This window comes from Salvelinus alpinus, chromosome 13, assembly GCF_045679555.1.
Source record: "Salvelinus alpinus chromosome 13, SLU_Salpinus.1, whole genome shotgun sequence".
NCBI classification, from domain to species: domain Eukaryota; kingdom Metazoa; phylum Chordata; class Actinopteri; order Salmoniformes; family Salmonidae; genus Salvelinus; species Salvelinus alpinus.
In genome coordinates, this window is record NC_092098.1 from 40,482,156 (window position 1) to 40,502,465 (window position 20,310).

General features: G+C 39.8%; 1 protein-coding gene across 3 annotated transcripts in view; it reads left to right on the forward strand.

The window, feature by feature from the left end:
• Positions 1 to 20,310, forward strand: part of LOC139537692 (myelin protein zero-like protein 1) — an 81,193-nt gene that overhangs the window by 618 nt on the left and 60,265 nt on the right. Inside the window, exons 2-6 of one of the 3 annotated variants that reach the window (XM_071339292.1) lie at positions 4,040 to 4,212; positions 6,777 to 6,990; positions 7,277 to 7,406; positions 15,673 to 15,793; positions 18,007 to 19,807. In XM_071339292.1, coding sequence (XP_071195393.1) covers positions 4,040 to 4,212; positions 6,777 to 6,990; positions 7,277 to 7,406; positions 15,673 to 15,793; positions 18,007 to 18,108 — 740 coding nt within the window. In that variant the 3' untranslated portion in view covers positions 18,109 to 19,807. Of the gene's footprint in view, positions 1 to 4,039; positions 4,213 to 6,776; positions 6,991 to 7,276; positions 7,407 to 15,672; positions 15,794 to 18,006; positions 19,808 to 20,310 lie in introns of those variants that run through there. The other 2 variants (XM_071339295.1, XM_071339296.1) reach the window with 2 other exon arrangements.

Sequence of the window (20,310 nt, forward strand, 5' to 3'; positions counted from 1 at the left end):
CCCTAACATAAAACCAAAGAATATCAAAATACACAGAGACGCGAGGAAGCGCCTGTTGTTGTGAAACGTGTCACGTGTTGTTCACATAATTAACTAAACATTTCTGAATCTATTGTTTTGTCATGATGAGTAAGAATTGACCAACTTATTGGCTAAATATGACGGATTCATAGTCTGTGGACAGCAAGTTAAACATATTTTACTTAGCTAATTTCATTTTATAAAAAGTTATAATAAAATCTGTCAGACATGATTATTGTAGCGCATCATTTGTGGTCTACTACACTTTTGAGATACAACAATAATATTGCTTCCAATGGACTTGGTTTTCATTTGTGTGTTGCTTGCCCAGTCTGTTGGGTTGAAATTCAAAGGCTTGAAGGGAAAGGGTCCACCTGTTTTATTATTGCGTTCTGTGCTGTCAGCATGTTTTTGTCACACTGCATACATTCCTCCCTGGCCTGGCTCTTTCTAAATGGAGAAGATGTTGCCAAATAGGTACAGAACTCTGATGAACAACCCGAATTTACCTATGCCAAACTAGTTAACAACAGAGATTAAGAAGCAAATGTCGCGCCGACAGAAATAAACATCTCTCTGGGAGAAGGACGACTCATGGTGTAATCGTAACAACACACAGGAAATCAAGTCCTTTTGTTCACCTGACATAGAATTCCTCATAATCAAATGTCAACCATATTATCTCCCAAGAGAATTTTCGTCGGTTATTGTCACAGCCGTGTATATCCTCCCTTAAGCCGATACCACGACGGCCCTCAAGGAACTTCACTGGACTTTATGCAAACTGGAAACCATATATCCTGAGGCTGCATTTATTGTAGCCGGGGAATTTAACAAAGCAGATTTGAGAACAAAGCTACCTAAATTCTATCAGCATATTGATTGTAGCACTCATGCGAGCAATACACTGGATCACTGCTACTCTAACTTCCGCGATGCATACAAGGCCCTCCTCAGACACGATACGTATGTGGCAGGGTCTACAGGCAGTCACGGACTACAAAAAGAAAACCAGCCACGTCACGGACACCGACGTCTTGATTCCAGATAAACTAAACACCTTCTTTGCCCGCTTTGAGGATAATACAGTGCCACCGACGTGGCCCGCCATGAAGGACTGCGGGGCTCTCCTTCTCCGTGGCCGACGTGAGTAAGATGTTTAAAAGTGTTAACCCTCGCAAGGCTGCCGGCCCAGACAGAAACCCTAGCCGCGTCTTCAGAGCATGCGCAAACGAGCTGGCTGGTGTGTTTACGGACATATTCAATCTCTACCTATCCCAGTCTGCTGTCTCCACATGCTTCAAGATGGCCACCATTGTTCCTGTACGCAAGAAGGCAAAGATAACTGAACTTAGTGACTATTGCCCCGTAGCACTCACTTCTGTCATCATGAAGTGCTTTGAGAGACTATTCAAAGATCATATCACCTCCACCTTACCTGCCACCCTAGACCCACTTCAATTTGCTTACCGCCCCAATAGGTCCACAGACAATGCAATCGCCATCACATTGCACAGTGCCCTATCCCATCTGTACAAGAGGAATACCTATGTAAGAATGCTGTTCATTGACTACAGCTCAGCATTCAACACCATAGTAGCAACATCTCCACTTTGCAACATCTCCACTTTACTGATCCTCAACACTGGGACCCCACAAGGGTGCGTGGTCAGTCCCCTCCTGTACTCTCTGTTCACCCATGACTGCGTGGCCATGCACGCCTCCAACTCAATCATCAAGTTTGCAGACGACACAACAGTAGTGGGCTTGATTAGCAACAACGAGAAGACCACCTACAGGGAGATATTACTGCACTGTCGGAACTAGAAGCACAAGCATTTCGCTACACTTGATTGGAAATGTGGCTTTCCTTTTTTTTCTGATAGCTGAAAATGTCTTAAGCCTAGCAACTGTAAAGCATCAAAGCTTTGATGTAAGCTATACATTTAAGTGGCTATATAGTAGAGGTCGACCGATTTAATCGGAATGGACGATTTAATTAGGGCCAATTTCAAGTTTTCATAACAATCGGTAATCGGCATTTTTGGACACCGATCATGGCCGATTACATTGCACTCCACAAGGAGACTGCGTGGCAGGCAGACTACCTGGTATGTGAGTGCAGCAAGGAGCCAAGGTAAGGTGCTAGCTAGCATTAAACGTATCTTATAAAAAACAATCAGTCTTAACATAATCACTAGTTAACTACACATGGTTGATGATATTACTAGTTTATCTAGCTTGTCCTGCGTTGCATACAATCGATGCGGTGCCTGTTAATTTATCATTGAATCATAGCCTACTTCGCCAAACGGGTGATTCAACAAGCGCATTCGTGAAAAAAGCACTGTCGTTGCACCAATGTGTACCTAACCATAAACATCAACGCCTTTCTTAAAATCAATACACAAGTGTATATATTTTTAAACCTGCATATTTAGTTAATATTGCCTGCGAACATGAATTTCTTTTAACTAGGGAAATTGTGTCACTTCTCTTGCGTTCTGTGCAACAGAGTCAGGGTATATGCAGCAGTTTGGGCCGCCTGGCTCGTTGCGAACTGTGTGAAGACTATTTCTTCCTAACAAAGACAGCCAACTTCGCCAAACGGGGGATGATTTAACAAAAGCACATTTGCGAAAAAAGCACAATCGTTGCAATGAATGTACCTAACCATAAACATCAATGCCTTTCTTAAAATCAATACACAGAAGTATATATTTTGAAACCTGCATATTTAGTTAAAAGAAATCCAGGTTAGCAAGCAATATTAAACTAGGGAAATTGTCACTTCTCTTGCGTTCATTGCACGCAGAGTCAGGGTGTATGCAACAGTTTGGGCCGCCTGGCTCGTTGCAAACTAATTTGCCAGAATTTTACGTAATTATGACATAACATATAAGGTTGTGCAATGTAAAAGGAATATTTAGACTTATGGATGCCACTCGTTAGATAAAATACGGAACGGTTCTGTATTTCATTGAAAGAATAAACGTATTGTTTTCGAAATGATAGTTTCCGGATTTGACCATATTAATGACCAAAGGTTCATATTTGCGTGTTATGTTATAATTAAGTCTATTATTTGATAGAGCAGTCTGACTGAGCGGTGGTAGGCAGCAGCAGGCTCGTAAGCATTCATTCAAACAGCACTTTTGTGCATTTACCAGCAGCTCTTCGCTGTGCTTCAAGCATTGAGCTGTTTATGACTTCAAGCCTATCAACTCCCGAGATTAGGCTGGTGTAACCGATGTGAAATGGCTAGCTAGTTAGCGGGGTGCGCGCTAATAGCGTTTCAATCGGTGACGTCACTCGCTCTGAGACCTTGAAGTAGTTGTTCCCCTTGCAGAGGCTTTTGTGGAGCGACGGTAACGATGTTTCGAGGGTGGCTGTTGTCGATGTGTTCCTGGTCCGAGCCCAGGTAGGGGCGAGGAGAGGGACGGAAGCTATACTGTTACACTGGCAATACTAAAGTGCCTATAAGAACATCCAATAGTCAAAGGTATATGAAATACAAATGGTATAGAGAGAAATAGTCCTATAATTCCTATAATAACTACAACCTAAAACTTCTTACCTCGGAATATTGAAGACTCATGTTAAAAGGAACCACCAACTTTCATATGTTCTCATGTTCTGAGCAAGGAACTGAAACGCTAGCTTTTTTACATGGCACATATTGCACTTTTACTTTCTTCTGCAACACTTTGTTTTTGCATTATTTAAACCAAATGTAACATGTTTCATTATTTATTTGAGGCTAAGTTGATTTTATTGATGTATTATATTAAGTTAAAATAAGTGTTCCTTCAGTATTGTTGTAATTGTCATTATTACAAATAAATAAATAAAATTGGCCGATTTAATCAGTATTGGCTTTTTTTGGTCCTCCAATAATCAGTATCGGCGTTGAAAAATCATAATCGGTCGACCTCTACTATATAGCCCCAATGCACTTCCAGCGTCTCAATTTTGAATACATTAAGCAACAAACTAAATGTTGGTTCTTTATCAACAGGTACAAATCTAACAGCGGCCATAGAGTTGTATGCCCCGGCAGAGGTGCTGGTTGAGAATGGCACCACGGGGATCCTCAAGTGTTCCTTCAAGTCCAGGGAAGTGATCAGCAGCGCAGCCACAGTCACCTGGTCGTTTCGTCCAACGGGATCCGACCCCGGAAGCGCTGTTTCTGTGAGTGATTTCTTTCTCTGGGTCCATGAACAACTCCCAATAAGTTTCTCTCAGGTTTTCCACGAGAAGTGTTCGAGCACAACATTTTTCCTCTTATTTAGGCCCACTGCCACAGAAAAGAACGAGGGAGTATGTGTGTTTGTGACTGGTCCAATGGAAGGACATTAGCCTGAGGAGGGTTGTGTTATGTTATAGGCAACTTCTTCCTGACCATCTGCCTCCTTCCAGTTCATGTTTCTCCAAACTTAACCCAAAAACAATAATTTGGTATTTGTTTCATTAGTCTGTTGTTGATATAGTCCTAAATGTTTTTCATGTCAGCAATAAAGTTTAAAAGATATAACTTTCAAAATACAGAAATACAAAAAGTTGTATCTTTTAAACATGATTGTATTCAATTGAGATTTTGTGTCACTGGACCACACACACAATACTCCATAATGTCAAAGTGGAATTATGTTTTTAGATATTATTTTACAAATTAATTAAAAATGAAAAGCTGAAATGTTTTGAATCACTAAGTATTCAACCCCTTTGTTATGGCAAGCCTAAATAAGTTCAGGAGCAAACATTTGCTTAACAAGTCACATAATAAGTTGCATGGACTCACTCTGTGTGCAATAAGTGTTTAACATGATTTTTGAATGACTACCTCATCTCTGTACCCCACATGCAATTATCTGTAAGGTCCATCAGTCGAGCAGTGAATTTCTAACATAGATTCAACCACAAAGACCAGGGAGGTTGTCCAATGCCTCGCAAAGGCGGCCACCTATATTAAGCTGATCCACCCCTTTTTAAGCTGATCCCCCCCTTTTTGTATTAAAAAAATAAATAAATAAGAGGCGGACACCTATTAGTAGATGGGTAAAAAAAAAAAGCAGACATGGAATATCCCTTTGAGCATGGTGAAGTTATTAATAACTCTTTGGGTGGTGTATCAATACACCCCGTCACTACAAAGATACAGGTGTCCTTCCTATCTCAGTTGCCAGAAAGGAAAGAAACCGCTCAGTAATTTCACCATGAGGCCAATGGTGACTTTAAAACTTTTACAGAGTTTAATGGCTGTGATAAGAGAACTGAGGATGGATCAACAACTGTTGATCGACAGAGGGAAAAGGACACCTGTACAGATGAAAAAATATCCAAAACATCCATCCTGTTTTCAATAAAGCACTAAAGTAAAATTTATAAAAATGTGTCTAAGAAATTAACTGAATGTCCTGAATACAAAGCGTTGTTTGGGGAAAACACAACACATCACTGAGTTCCTCTCTTCATATTTTCATGCATGGTGGTGGCTGCATCATGTCATTGTCATTGGCAAGGTCTAGGGAGTTTTTTAGGATAAAAATCAACGTAATAGAGCTAAGCACAGGCAAAATCCTGGTTCAGTCTGCTTTCCAACAGACACTGGGAGACATTCACCTTTCAGCAGAACAATAACCTAAAACACAAGGCCAAATATACACTGGAGTTGCTTACCAAGATTACATTGAATGTTCCTGAGTGGCCTAGTTACAGTTTTGACCTAAATCAGCTTGAAAATCTATGGCAAGACTTGAAAATGGCTGTTGAGCTATGATCAACAACCAACTTGACAGAGCTTGAAGAATTGAAAGAATAATGTGCAAATATTGTACAATCCAGGTGTGCAAAGTTCTTAGAGACATACCCAGAAAGACTCACAGCTGTAATTGCTGCCAAAGGTGATTTAAAAAAAAAATATATATATATATATATATATTGACTTACAGGTTTGAATACTTCACAAATTCAAACATTTGAAAAGGGAAATGTTTCTCCCACTTTGACATTACAGAGTATTTTGTGTAGATCGTTGACAAAAAAAAATATTTTATTTTTATTTTTACATTTAACACAACAAAATGGGGAAAAGTCAGGAGGTGTGAATACTTACTGAAGGCACTGTATTTTTTGCATTGCTGGGATTTGTATGGAAATGGCAGGAAGAAGCAGAACTATTACCCCTATTCCCATTTCCCTCCCCTAGAGACCTAGCTAGCTGGCTCATCTTGCTCGTAATGATGCGCTTGTATTCTGCCTCGTAACAGTGTTCAGTTGGAGAGGGAGTCACCCACACTAGTCCACACAGCTATCTGTCCCTCCCATCTTTTAAACAAATTGACTATTGAGGATATCCGCCTGTCATGTACACACTAAACAAAATCGGCCATCAGTTTGGTACAGTAGCAGATACGAACATAATACAGAGTATCAGGGGAAGATTTGCTGTTGCTTGGCAAAAGTGCCCAGTGATGTAGGTAAGCCATAAGCTTACAACGGTTAAACCTGTTTGCTTGTCTTTCCCATTTCTGTTATGAGTCCTTAGCCAATGACTATGTCCCAAATGGCACCCTATTCCCTATATAGCCTAGTATAATACTTCTGACCAGAGCCCCATGGGCACTGTCAAAAGTAGTGCACTATAAGGGGAATAGGGTGCCATTTCGGAGGCTGACAGTGTGCAATTCTGCAACGATATATTTTCTCTTCAGTCATTCTTATATCGTTTTTTTCTAATGTCTTTTTTTTAATAGATTTTCTATTACACTTCTGGCAAGCACTACCCAGGGAGTGTGGCTCAATTCAAAGACAGGGTGAAATGGGCGGGAGATCTGAACAAAAAAGACGCCTCTGTCCATTTAATTGAGGCGCAGTTCAACGACAACGGCACCTACTCGTGTGCCGTGATTAACCCGCCCGACATATCTGTCACCGCCGCTCAAACACAGCTCAAAGTCGTCATCAAAGGTAAACTTGCAAATGGATTCACAACAGTACAGCAACACTCAAGTCAATTTTCAGCAGGAAGTGACCATGCTCTCTCACATTGAAGGATGACTTGGAATAAAAACTGCCAACTGAGCGATTAACAATATCGTAATAACCAGGGGTTGAGAAACACTCATACAAGAGATTAACCATTTTAACACTGATATAATGCCTCAAACATTGAACTGGCAGTATTGGCACAGCTGTGACTTTGTCATACAACATTACAATTATGTTTCAATGCTTACGTTGCCTTGTTTTGCAGAGTCTCTCCCTCAGAACAGCACGGCTGTCATAGTGAGCGCCGTGTGTGGCGCTGTCATCGGGCTCATTCTCATCGCTGTTGTTACCTGCCTGATCATCAAGAGGCAACAAACCAGTCATGAATACGAAGGGTAAGACATCCTCCCTTGTATAAGCATCAGGGTAGTAGATAACTTTAATATCTGGACTTTGGTCAGTATCAATCATTACACCTGACCATCAGTATCTGTAGAGTATTTTAGGGGGCATCAATAAATGCAATATGAAATATTTGATGAAACAAATGAAATCACACCAGAAACCTTTCTATCGTTGTGATATGTTTTGTGTGCAAAGACTACTCGGCTCTGTCAAAAACCAATTTACTGCATGCAGTTAATAGCTCTTGATGAGGTCAATCAAAAGGAACTGCATCTCAGAAATTATGTATCAGATGTTCATAGTTGTCTTTTTTCTGAAAGCAACCCTTGCAGTGAATGGAGCTCTACTTTCAAAAAATGTTTTCATGGCCTATTTGGTTGTGGGGCCTGCCTGAATCTCTCTTATTCCTGACCTCCCCCCTGGCATGTCTCTGAGTCACCAACTGACACACACACACACACTAACGTTTTTAGTCATCAGACCTTAACACTTAGCCCTAACTCCGCTGCATGGGATATGGGGGTTGAGTTACAATGGCTGCGATTGTCGCTTGTGTCCTCTCTCTTGGAATAGAAAATAACATGTTTTCTATTAAAACATTTTATGTGTTGGAAATAACATTCGATGGTAGAGCATGGCGCTTGCAACGTCAGGATAGCGGGTTCGATTCCCGGGACCACCTCTACGTAAAAAAATGTATGCGCTTGACTGTAAGTCGCTTTGGATAAAAGCGCCTGCTTAATGGCATATGTTGTTGTTATTATATATTAATGAAAACTCAGAAGAAAGACGTGACTGGATTTTCCAGTGTGTGTGTTGGCTATGTGGGGTTAGACTGTACCAGCGGTACTTGTACTTGTAATGCCCTATAACCATGATGAATTACTTACTGACCTAGTAGGTGTCCGATCTGCTTAGCTCAAATGTGTGCTCCAGGTTTACCATTAGAGACCTGAGTGGAGGAAGTCATGCGATCTCCGACAAGAAGGTGTTTAGAGGGTGGCTAAATGCCAAGCGTAGACACTGCTCTCTCTTCGCTCTGATTCACATGATTAGTTACAAGGTTTTTCTTGACCTAGGCCTAATATTAAGCATGATTTGACGCACACCCAAATAAGTAGGGGTGCTGACTAACGGAATAGTACAATTATGAAAACACTTTTAAGATAGACATGCAATAATTTAATGGGTATAAAACGCCAAGGTGTTTGATATTTTTTTTCGTATCACATTATATGCAAACAGATAGTTTTGATTGCAGTGTTAAAAAAACTATCCATCTTCTAGACTCAATTCGAGAGAGGAAAATAGTCTATCATCCAAATCACCATAATTGTTGACAACAATGTCGCACTTCGAAAGACCAGAGATGTTGCTTTCCAAGATCTGTCTGTCAATGCCCACAGTGACGGATTTAAAAAAAAATAGGTGCGCCGTTAAGCTTGGCTTGTCATCTAACGTTCATGTCGTTGTCTGCCACTCACATGTCACTCATCCATTACTGACCACTAACCCCTTCCTCTTCTGTTTCACTGTCATATGGCTCTCCTGTTTCCTCTAACGCTACCTCCTGAACAATATACATTGCCTTCAGAAAATATTCAAACCCCTTGACTTATTCCACATTTTGTTGTGTTACAGCCTGAATTCAAAATGGATTAAATTGGGGGGGGTTTCTTACTAGGGCTGACCCCATTTAGTCAACCAAGATTTTGTCTTTTGTCGAGCAGTGGCAAATATATGTAAAAACACTTATGGGACATGAGAGACCTGTCTGATTCACGCCTGTCTGAGTGGACTAATCCATTGTGGAGGCCTCGGGGATGGCACACCAGTATCACCAGTAGTACATTTATCGTAAATTCTCAATTTCTCATCTACACTGTGTTTGGTTACGGTAGTTTCTGTTAAATTCAATTTATTATTATTATTATTATTACTGTTTTACCGTTGTCATTGTAGGAGTGAACACATTGTTTGCAGAGCGCACAACCTAGGCTAAACTTGGTTTATTTCATTTACGAGTTGTCAATTTATTAATTGTCTTTTGTTTGGAGCCCTCCTGTCGATCTTGAGTAAGGACACACACCTGATTATGCATAGAAGTAGACCTAGGCTACCTGGCCTGCGCACAAATGTAGGCTTATAAATGTGCCCATTTTGGGATCTGATACTATTTCTGATTATCTTAACTCACCATCACTGTGGAGCTGACAATAGTTCCTCAATGTAGCATATTTGAAAAATCTTTCCAGCCATCTCCCTTGCAATAACCACAAAAATTTTATGCTTTGATCCGGTGGAAACGTCATAAAATAGGCCTACCTGGTTACTTATCCCTTGCGCAAATAGCCTACATCTGTGTCTGTCCCAAGATCACTGGAGTGAGGGCCCAGAATATTTTCTATGTTGCAAGTTTGCTAGCATGAGCTTTTGGCCGGACCAAGTTAATAGTTGATACAATGTTTCAAGTTCCTTGCAGACAGGCCATGCGAAGCCAATGGGATTTATAGGATATTTATTTTTATCATGATATTTTATAGCTGCAGGCTGCAATGTTTTTATTTGTTGGCTTTATGTAGGCTATTTTTACATGTTGGCAATAGAAGTTACTTTTAGATTTGTATTTTCATTTAGATAGAATTTTGATTAACCACATGACATTGATTTTGAGACATGAATACTTTATTATAAATTAAACTGTTCCATGAAAATGTGCATATGAAAATCATAACTGACATGCGGATCAGTAGAAATGGTACGATTTACTTTCCAAATGGAAAAGGTTGCCAACAGCTGGTGTAGCCTATTACCGGCAACTTCAGGAGCGTCGGGTCGGGAACAGTTTTTTTTTCTTCTGGTTAGGCTATATTAATCTCTGCTGCCCTCTTTAGTAATTTGTGTGTCCTTATTTTTAATCGCAGTGCTTAAAGCATCAGACAAGCTCAGTAGCCTACATATAGTTGATTATATCCAAACATAGAGCTTGTCTATATATGGAAAATACATTTTAAAAATTTTGACCAATCAATTGGTCGAGAGAACAGACTCGGTTAACCAATTTTTTTGTTGTTGTAGTGAACAGCCCTATTTCTCACACATCTACACACAATACCCCATAATGCAAAGTGAAAACATGTTTTTAGAATTGTTTGCAAATGTGTTAAATTAAATTTACATAAGTATTCACATCAATACATGTTAGAATCTCCTTTGGCTGGGATTACAGTTGTGAGTTTTTCTGGGTAAGTCTTTAAGAGCTTTGCACACCTGAATTGTACAATATTTGCACATTCTTTTTAAAATTCTTAAAATATCAAGTTGGTTGTTGATCATAGCTAGACAGCCATTTTCAAGATTTGCCATTTTTAATCCAAAACTGTAAATAGGCCACTCAGGAATATTCAATGTCCTCTTGGTAAGAACCCCAGTATATACAGTTGAAGTCAGAAGTTCACATAAACTTAGGTTGGAGTCATTAACTTGTTTTTCAACCACTCCACAAATTTCTTGTTAAAACTTCTTATGGCTGAGATCCCGTTAACGGGATCGACTTGACAACAGCCAGTGAAAGTGCAGTGCGCCAAATTCAAACAACAGAAATCTCATAATTAAAATTCCTCAAACATAAGTATTTCTCACCATTTTAAAGATAAACTTGTTGTAAATCCAGCCACAGCGTCCGATTTCAAAAAGGCTTTACGATGAAAGCACACCAAACGATTATGTTAGGTCAGTACCTAGTCACAGAAAAACACAGCCATTTTTTCAGCCAAAGAGAGGAGTCACAAAAAGCAGAAATAGAGATACAATTAATCACTAACCTTTGATGATCTTCATCAGATGACACTCATAGGACTTCATGTTAAACAATACATGTATGTTTTGTTCGATAAAGTTCATATTTCTATCCAAAAATCGTAGTTTACATTGGCGCGTTATGTTCAGTAATGTTTTGCCTCCAAAACATCCGGTGATTTTGCAGAGAGCCATGTCAATTTAGAGAAATACTCATAATAAACATTGATAAAACATACAAGTATTATACATGGTACTTTAGATAAACTTCTCCTTAATGCAACCGCTGCCAGATTTAAAAGAAACTTTGCGGAAAAAGCACACCATGCTATAATCTGAGTACAGCGCTCAGAGCCCAAACAAGCCATACAGATATCCGCCATGTTGTGGAGTCAACAGAAGCCAGAAATAGTATTATAAATATTCACTTACCTTTGATGATCATCAGAATGCACTCCCAGGAATCCCAGTTCCACAATAAATGTTTGTTTTGTTCGATAACGTCCATCATTTATGTCCAAATACCTCCTTTTTGTTCGCAGCGTTTAGTACAGTAATCCAAATGCGCAGGTACTAGGTCCAGACAAAGTCAAAAAATTCCATTACAGTTCGTAGAAACATGTCAAACGATGTATAGAATCAATCTTTAGGATGTTTTTAACATAAATCTTCAATAATGTTTCAACTGGAGAATTCCTTTGTCTTCAGAAATGCGATGGAACGCAGGTCGCTCTCACGGGGGCTCGCGTGGTCAGCTCATGCCGGACACCTTACTCAAAGAGCCCTCCTTCCCTCATTCTTCACAGTAGAAGCATCAAACAAGGTTCTAAAGACTGTTGACATCTAGTGGAAGCCTTGGGAAGTACAATATGACCCCAAAGACACTGTATATTCAATAGGCAAACCTCAGATTTCCCACTTCCTAGTTGGATTTTTTCTCAGGTTTTCGCCTGCCATATGAGTTCTGTTATACTCACAGACATCATTCAAACAGTTTTAGAAACTTCAGTGTTTTCTATCCAAATCTAGTAATAATATGCATATATTAGCTTCTGGGACTGAGTAGCAAGCTGTTTACTCTGGGCACCTTATTCATCCAAGCTACTCAATACTGCCCCCAGCCATAAGAAGTTGACAAACTATAGTTTTGGCAAGTCGGTTAGGACATCTACTTTGTGCATGACACAAGTCATTTTCCCAACAATTGTTTACAGACAGATTTATATCACTTATAATTCACTGCATCACAATTCCAGTGGGTTAGAAGTTTACAGACACTAAGTTGACTGTCTTTAAATAGCTTGGAAAATTCCAGAAAATTATGTCATGGCTTTAGAAGCTTCTGATAGGCTAATTGACCTCATTTGAGTCAATTGGAGGTGTACCTGTGGATGTATTTCAAGGCCTACCTTCAAACTCAGTGCCTCTTTGCTTGACATCATGGGAAAATGAAAAGAAATCAGCCAAGACCTCAGAAAATAAATTGTAGACCTCCACAAGTCTGGTTCGTCTTTGGGAGCAATTTCCAAATGACTGAAGGTACCACGTTCATCTGTACAAACAATAGTACGCAAGTATAAACACCATGGGACCACGCAGCTGTCATACCACTCAGGACGGATACGGGTTCTGTCTCCTAGAGATGAACGTACTTTGGTGTGAAAAGTGCAAATCAATCCCAGAACAACAGCAAAGAACCTTGTGAAGATGCTGGAGGAAATGGTCGCTCAGCAAGGAAGAAACCACTGCTCCAAAACCGTCATAAAAAAGCCAGACTACGGTTTGCAACTGCACATGGGGACAATGATTGTACTTTTTGCAGAAATGTCCTCTGGTCTGATGAAACAAAAATAGAACTGTTTGGCCATAATGACCACCGTTATGTTTGGAGGAAAAAGGGGGGAGGCTTGCAAGCCAAAGAACATCATCCCAACTGTGAAGCATGGGGGTTGGCAGCATCATGTTGTTGGGGTGCTTTGCTGCAGGAGGGACTGGTGCACTTCACAAAATAGATGGCATCATGAGGATGGAAAATTCTGTGCATATATTAAAGCAACATCTCAAGACATCAGTCAGGAAGTTAAAGCTTGGTCACAAATGGATCTTCCAAATGGACAATGACCCCAAGCATACTTCCAAAGTTGTGGAAAAATGGCTTAAGGACAACACAGTCAAGGTATTGGAGTGGCCATCACAAAGCCCTGACCTCAATCCTATAGAATATTTGTGGGCAGAACTGAAAAAGCGTGTGCGAGCAAGGAGGCCTACAAACCTGACTCAGTTACACCAGCTCTGTCAGGAGGAATGGGCCAAAATTCACCCAACTTATTGTGGGAAGCTTGTGGAAGGCTACCCAAAACGTTTGACCCAAGTTAAACAATTTAAAGGCAATACTACCAAATACTAATTGAGTGTATGTAAACCTCTGACCCAGTGGGAATGTGATGAAAGAAATAAAAGCTAAAATAAATCATTCTCTCTACTATTATTCTGACATTTCACAATCTTAAAATAAAGTGGTGATCCTAACTGACCTAAGACAGGGAATATTTACTAGGATTAAATGTTAGGAATTGTGAAAAACTGAGTTTAAATGTATTTGGCTAAGATGTATGTAAACTTCTGACTTCAACTGTATTTGGTCTTGTGATTTAGGTTATTGTCCATCTGAAAAGTGAATTTGTTTCCCAGTGTCTATTGGAAAGCAAACTAAACCAGGTCTTCCTCTAGGATTTTGCCTGTGCTTAGCTTCTGTTTTCTTTTTATCCCAAAAAACTCCCAAGTCCTTGTTGATGACAAGCATATCCATAACATGATGCAGCCACCACCATGATAAAACATTTGAAGAGTTAATCAGTGATGTGTTGGATTTGCCCCAAAAATAACACTTTGTATTCAGGACATGAAGTTAATTTCTTTGCCACATTTTTGCAGTTTTACTTTAGTGCCCTATTGCAAACAGGATGCATGTTGAAATATTTTCTTTGGGAAAACCTCCCTGGTCTTTGTGGTTGAATCTGTGTTTGAAATGTACTGCTCAGCTGAGGGACCTTAAAATGATCTGTATGTGTGGGGTAGAGAGATGAGGCATGCATTCAAAAGTTATGTTAAACACTGTTTCCATGCAACTTATTATGACTCAATAAGCAAATGTTTACTCCTGGACTTATTTAGGCTTGCTATAACAAAGGGTAAAATACTTATTGACTCAAGACATTTTACAATTCCACTTTGGCATGGGGTATTATGTGTAGGCCAGTGACACAATCTCAATTTAATCAATGTTAAATTCAGGCTTTAACACATCCAAATTTTGCAAAAGTCAATCGGTGTGAATACTTTGTCACTGGACACATGCTCTTAAAATCTCACAAACTAAATGCTAACAGTTTTAAGTTTAATTTCTATCACATTTTAAGAAATCTATAAATGTATATTTTGGAGTCCTAGGCCCATATTTATAAAGTGTCTCAAGAGTAAGGTAGCTGGTCTAGGATCAGTTTTTACATTTAGACCACAATGAGTAATATTACAGGGGGGACCTGATCCTAGATCCCTCAAACTCAACTCTGGACTTTGAAGCCAGTTCCACTGCATTTTTTTCATTGTTCCCTTTGAATCAGGAACTCATTTAATTATCAGGTAGAATGGTAAACCAGCAGGCTCCGGACCCTATTATATAGTACGCTACTATTGACCAGCGCCAATATTTGCTTCCGGAGAGTGCCATGTTTGCACTTCAGTTTTGTTTATTAGGATCCCTATTTACTGTTGCATAAAACATAAAATACATGACTGAAGTACAGAACAGTTATGTACAAGAACAACATAAGATACTATTACATTGACAATATGACCTTTTATCAAATTGTTAAACAACCAAGAGCCAAAAAATAAGTGTGTTTTATTGGACCACTGATTGACATTGGTATGACTAACATACAACACTAATCTTTCAAGTGGGTGATCACATCGTTATCTCATTGGGGTGGGGAATGATGTTTTTCCCTAATCCACTTTATTTATTCTCTTCTCTTATTGACCAATTGATTGTCACATAGGCTATTAGATATAGTAACTGTTTTTAAGTCAGTGTTTTTTCGTTACGTTAATGCTGTTTCTTAGTTTTTTGGAAAGCTGCAGTTCAACTGTCTTTATAAGCATCAGCTCCTTGTTCCCATACATATCCATGCCTTGTTAATCTTCTAGTACAGTGTCTCTGCCCATGTATGTCACTCCTGCCAACCTCTCTTCCCAGCCACTTGGAGCAGTCATTTCAAAATGTGCAGCATAACTCATGTGGAATCTGCCCATCTCTCATTTGTATCTGTCTCCCATGTCTTCTCCTGTGTCTGACTGTATGTGTCCATGTCGCCCATTTCTCTGTGCACCAACGCTTCCTGAACTGCACAAAACAAACCTCCGATTCGTAAACCCCTCCCCCGGTGCAAAATCTAGCTGCACTTCAGTGGCGAGTGTGAGCTCCCACGCCACACGCCCGGGGGGGAAGAAGCACGAATCCAGCTTGGAGGGCTCCAGGTGTAGCAGCCCCTCCGCCCCGGTCCAGGTAGGCGCTACAGTGAGTGACTCAAACCAACCATCCACACCCACTGTCGCCCAGGGGACACGAACAGGGGAAGAGAGATCTAATAACTAACTAGAGCTGAGATGCACAACAGCATTAGCCTTTTCCCAGATCTATTTGTGCTCCTGCCAACTCCATTGCTGTCATTGTCAAGTCAACATTTTGCATGACTATTCCATAAGTAGTTGACAAGAGAACAAAAACAGACTAGTACCTAGCTACGACAGCATAGGCCAGGGTTTCCCAAACTCCGTCCACAGCTGATTCAAATAGTCAACTAATCATCAAGCTTAGATCATTTGAATCAGTTGTGTAGTTGGGGCGAAAAACAAAACGTGCACCCCTTGGGGTCCCGAGGACTGATTTTGGGAAACGCTGGAACAGGATTTCAAGCTGATCTCTTTGATGGCTTTAGTGTCTGGTTGTCTACCTTTTTAGTTTTTCATCCTTCTGATTTCTGATTTTGGAAATCAGGGTTGTGTTCAGAATGGGAACATTATAACAAAATGTTGACTTTTCAACCTACTGAATGAGACCCAGGTTGACACACTCCCTAGCATACTAGCAGATACCCATAGACTCTGTCATTGCGCTAACGCTAGTTAGCATTGGCTCACGGAACTACCTCGAACTTCCTTCATACTGGACACAGATACATAAAATGGTATCCACAAGTTCATCTGACTCTGGGGAAGTAGATAAAGAGCCTCATTGCCAATATCCATTTCAAGGGCCATTACACTCAAATCTAAGTTTGTCACGTTTTTTCGCACTCGAAAGTAGTCTAACGTTGAGATTAGTCCATGTCCCAGACCATCTGTTGTGTAGGTCCAGCTATATGTAGGTCCAGCTAACCAAAATCAATGAAAAAATAATTGACATTAAAGTTCCAGATTTGCGGTACTTATCTTTCCCATTCATTTGGGGTTGACGCATAGCTGGATCTGCAAAACCAATGGCATGGGATGTGGACTCATCTTGATGTTAGACAACTTTTGAGGTCTGAAAACATCTGACAAGCATTGGAGTGTAATGTCCCTTTAAGTCTAAGGGGAGACCCATAGACATTGCTGCCATCAAGTACTGGAGGCGGATACCCTTGCTCTACAGACTTACTAAATCAGTGGTCACCAACCCTGGGCCTAGAACAGGCTTTTGTTCTAGCCCAGAAGTGACCCACCTGATCCAACTAATCATCAAGACCTTGATGAATGGAATCAGGTGTTTTGGTGCTGGACTGAAACAAAAATCTGCACATCCTGTAGCTCTCCAGGACCAGGATTGGTGACCACTGAATGATGTAATGCGTGAGATCACTATTATTCTGGTTAAGCCCTAAATGCTTATGTCAACAACTGGCTAGAGTGTCACAGCATCCCGTTTTGCAAAGCTGCTGTTGCTAACATAAGCATGTATAGATGTTCATGTAGTGCCTATGAAGGTGTCATGCATTGCTTATGAAAGTTCATGGGAGTCCTCTGACGTTATCAAACACTATTGTAGGCCTATGTCTAGGACAAGGAGAACCTTTAATCTTTGTGTGTCTGGGAGGCTTTTGTTTGCGGTCGACTGGTTTAGTTTGTTGATCTTGTGAGGGACAGTCTTGAAATGTGCCTCTCGCTCATTACATTGAGACATGTTAGGTCAGATCTGTGGTGGCTTGGATAACGCCACCACATTCCTCTGTCAGTCAAAACATGAAGCTGTACTGTACTTGGCCGTTGTATGTGTGTTGTTTTTCCCCCTATCTATGTTTTGAGTTTTTATGAGTTTTTTTGTGTGTGTGATTCTTTGATCCCAGTGGTCGGTAGAAATGACACCCTGAAGATAACAAGAGGAAAATGGCACCCTCTTCTTTTACACACTCACGCAGCCCAGATGTAGTCCCAAGCTGTGCTAGATGGGAGAAAAAACAACATGTTTTCTTTTGCGCAACAATCTGGCATTGTTTACAGGCTTTTATCTTTATCTGGCTTCATTCAGAAGCAATGGGCCAAATATCTTCCATTAACAACACTGCTTTGGTGTCTTTGTTATTTGGCATTGTTATCTGCAGTTGTCCCCATTTAAATCCCACGGCCATTTACGTTTCCCACGGCCATTTGAACTTGACAGCTAAACCAGTGAAACAAGTTTTGTTACTAACACAGTTTTCCTCCTTCCCCTTTGCCATATCTCCCCACCGATCCATCCGCTCATCACAACAGGGGCCGGTGATATACGCCCAGTTGGATCACTCGGGCACCAAGAACCCCAACTCATTCCACAAGATGGAGCCAGTGGTCTACGCTGACATAAGGAAAAACTGAAACGGGGGTGGGGGGAGAACTGGAGACGAAAAGGGAAAGGCCACCATAGCTAGCTGCTTTGGGGTGGGTGGGGAATGTTTAAATACAGGGGGGGGATTGATGCGGTTTAGAATTATATATTTTTTGTCTCATAAAAACCCTTGTCTGCTGAAAGCATTTATTGCATGTTCATGTGTGTGATACAAAATGTATGCTACCAATGCTTTCAATACAACACAGAGATTAGAGAAACACTTTTAATACATTAACTGCATGCTTAGTAACTGTAAAATACATAGGTTCAAGTCGTTTTTTTTTTTACAATACAGGTACCATGTTAAATTGACGGTTTAGACATAGGGTTTGGATATAGAATAGGATACCTGAAATACATCGCCGTTTTGGCTGCAATCATGCTACCTTCATCTAATCATGTATAAATGTTTACAAGGTAACAATCGCATTAACACCATATATCACTCTGGTACACAGCCATGGAAAGCCTCTTGGTGAAATTACTTCAGTGTACAGTTTGTGTATTGTGCTGTAGAATTTAACATTGCATTGTTATATCTATGACTAAAACACTGCCTGCCACTGGGTTCGAAACTGAACTGTTCAGCTGAAACAATGATACAAAACAAATTTATATTTTTTACATTGTTTTTATTGTACAGAAATGTATACACTGTTTGCATGTAATTTATTAACTAACCACAACTAATCATGGCAATAACCACGTTTGACACATTTTAGTTTTAACATCCGTTTTAGATTATGTAGGTTTGACGTGATCATGTGAGAGAGATAATATCATCAAATCTTCTCTTCCGTCTTTCAGAAGCAATGGACCAAATATCTTCCTTTAACAAAACTACTTTGATATATCACTGTGCTTTAATATACAAAGTTGACATTCCAAGTCTTATTTTACGTTAAGCCAAATGTTTCTGTTCCAATGACTCACTCTCAATCATGTTTGATTGAAGCGATGCATTAATAATCAGTTTAAATGCTGTATTAATCCCTTCCATATTTGAATGCAGTAGTCTTACCCCAACCAACATTTATGCATATGGATAGTTAACTATGTAAGATCTAGAGCTTGTTACTGTAATTCATTCCTTTCTGGTCAATGGTAGTATCTCTTGGTGTTTTAACAAAATAATCAATTATGTGTTTCAGAATTCCAATTTGAAATTGTGTGTCATTTTTGTCAAATAGTTTGAAAAAGCGTGGCTGGTGGTCTGTCTTGATGCTATACTTCACACTTTCACGTCTTAAAATCCTTTACTTCTTTACCCATTGGGCACACTGGTTGAATCAATGAAATTACATTGAACAAATGTGGAATAGACGTTGACTTGACATCTGTGCCCAGTGGGTAGCGCTTTAGTGTTTTTAACCGTATATTTTCGCAGTTGACAAAATGGTTCTGATCACCCAAGAGAGCTAGAGGTGTCATTCCTGTTTTCCAAAGCTGCCTCATCCACTAGTCCTGCAAAAGTAATTGTTAGTCTACATTCCTAAAAATGAATCAAATGCTGGTGTTTATCTTGCTGTCTCGTGCTTGTGCAGTATTAGTATATGTGTGTAGTAGTTGTTGAGTAGCGATATTAGCATGTGTAATTTGGTGCTTGTTTATATAATATCTTATGTTGCAAAACATGCACTATGTCCTGCGTATCAAAGACCACATGCACTATATGATTTAATTTTTCTTCTCCGTGTCCTGTGCTTCTTTTTGATGTCTTAACTGGAATGTAGTCATTTAGTGCCTTTTGCATTTCATCTACTAACTTAAACACCTGCTCTCTCTCATACATATTTACATACAAGTTGGAAGTTTACATACACTTAGGTTGGAGTCATTAAAACTCGTTTTTCAACCACTCCACAACTTTCTTAAACTATAGTTTTGTCAAGTCGGTTAGGACATTAACTATGTGTGTGACACAATACATTTTTCTAACAATTGTTTACAGACAGATTATTTCAATTGTATCACAATTCCAATGGGTCAGAAGTTTACATACACTAAGTTGACTGTGCCTTTAAACAGCCTGGAAATTCCAGAAAATTATGTCATGGCTTTAGAAGCTTCTGATAGGCTAATTGACCTCATTTGAGTCAATTGGAGGTGTACCTGTGGATGTATTTCAAGGCCTACCTTCAAAACGCAGTGCCTCTTCGCTTGACCTCATGGGAAAATCAAAAGAAATC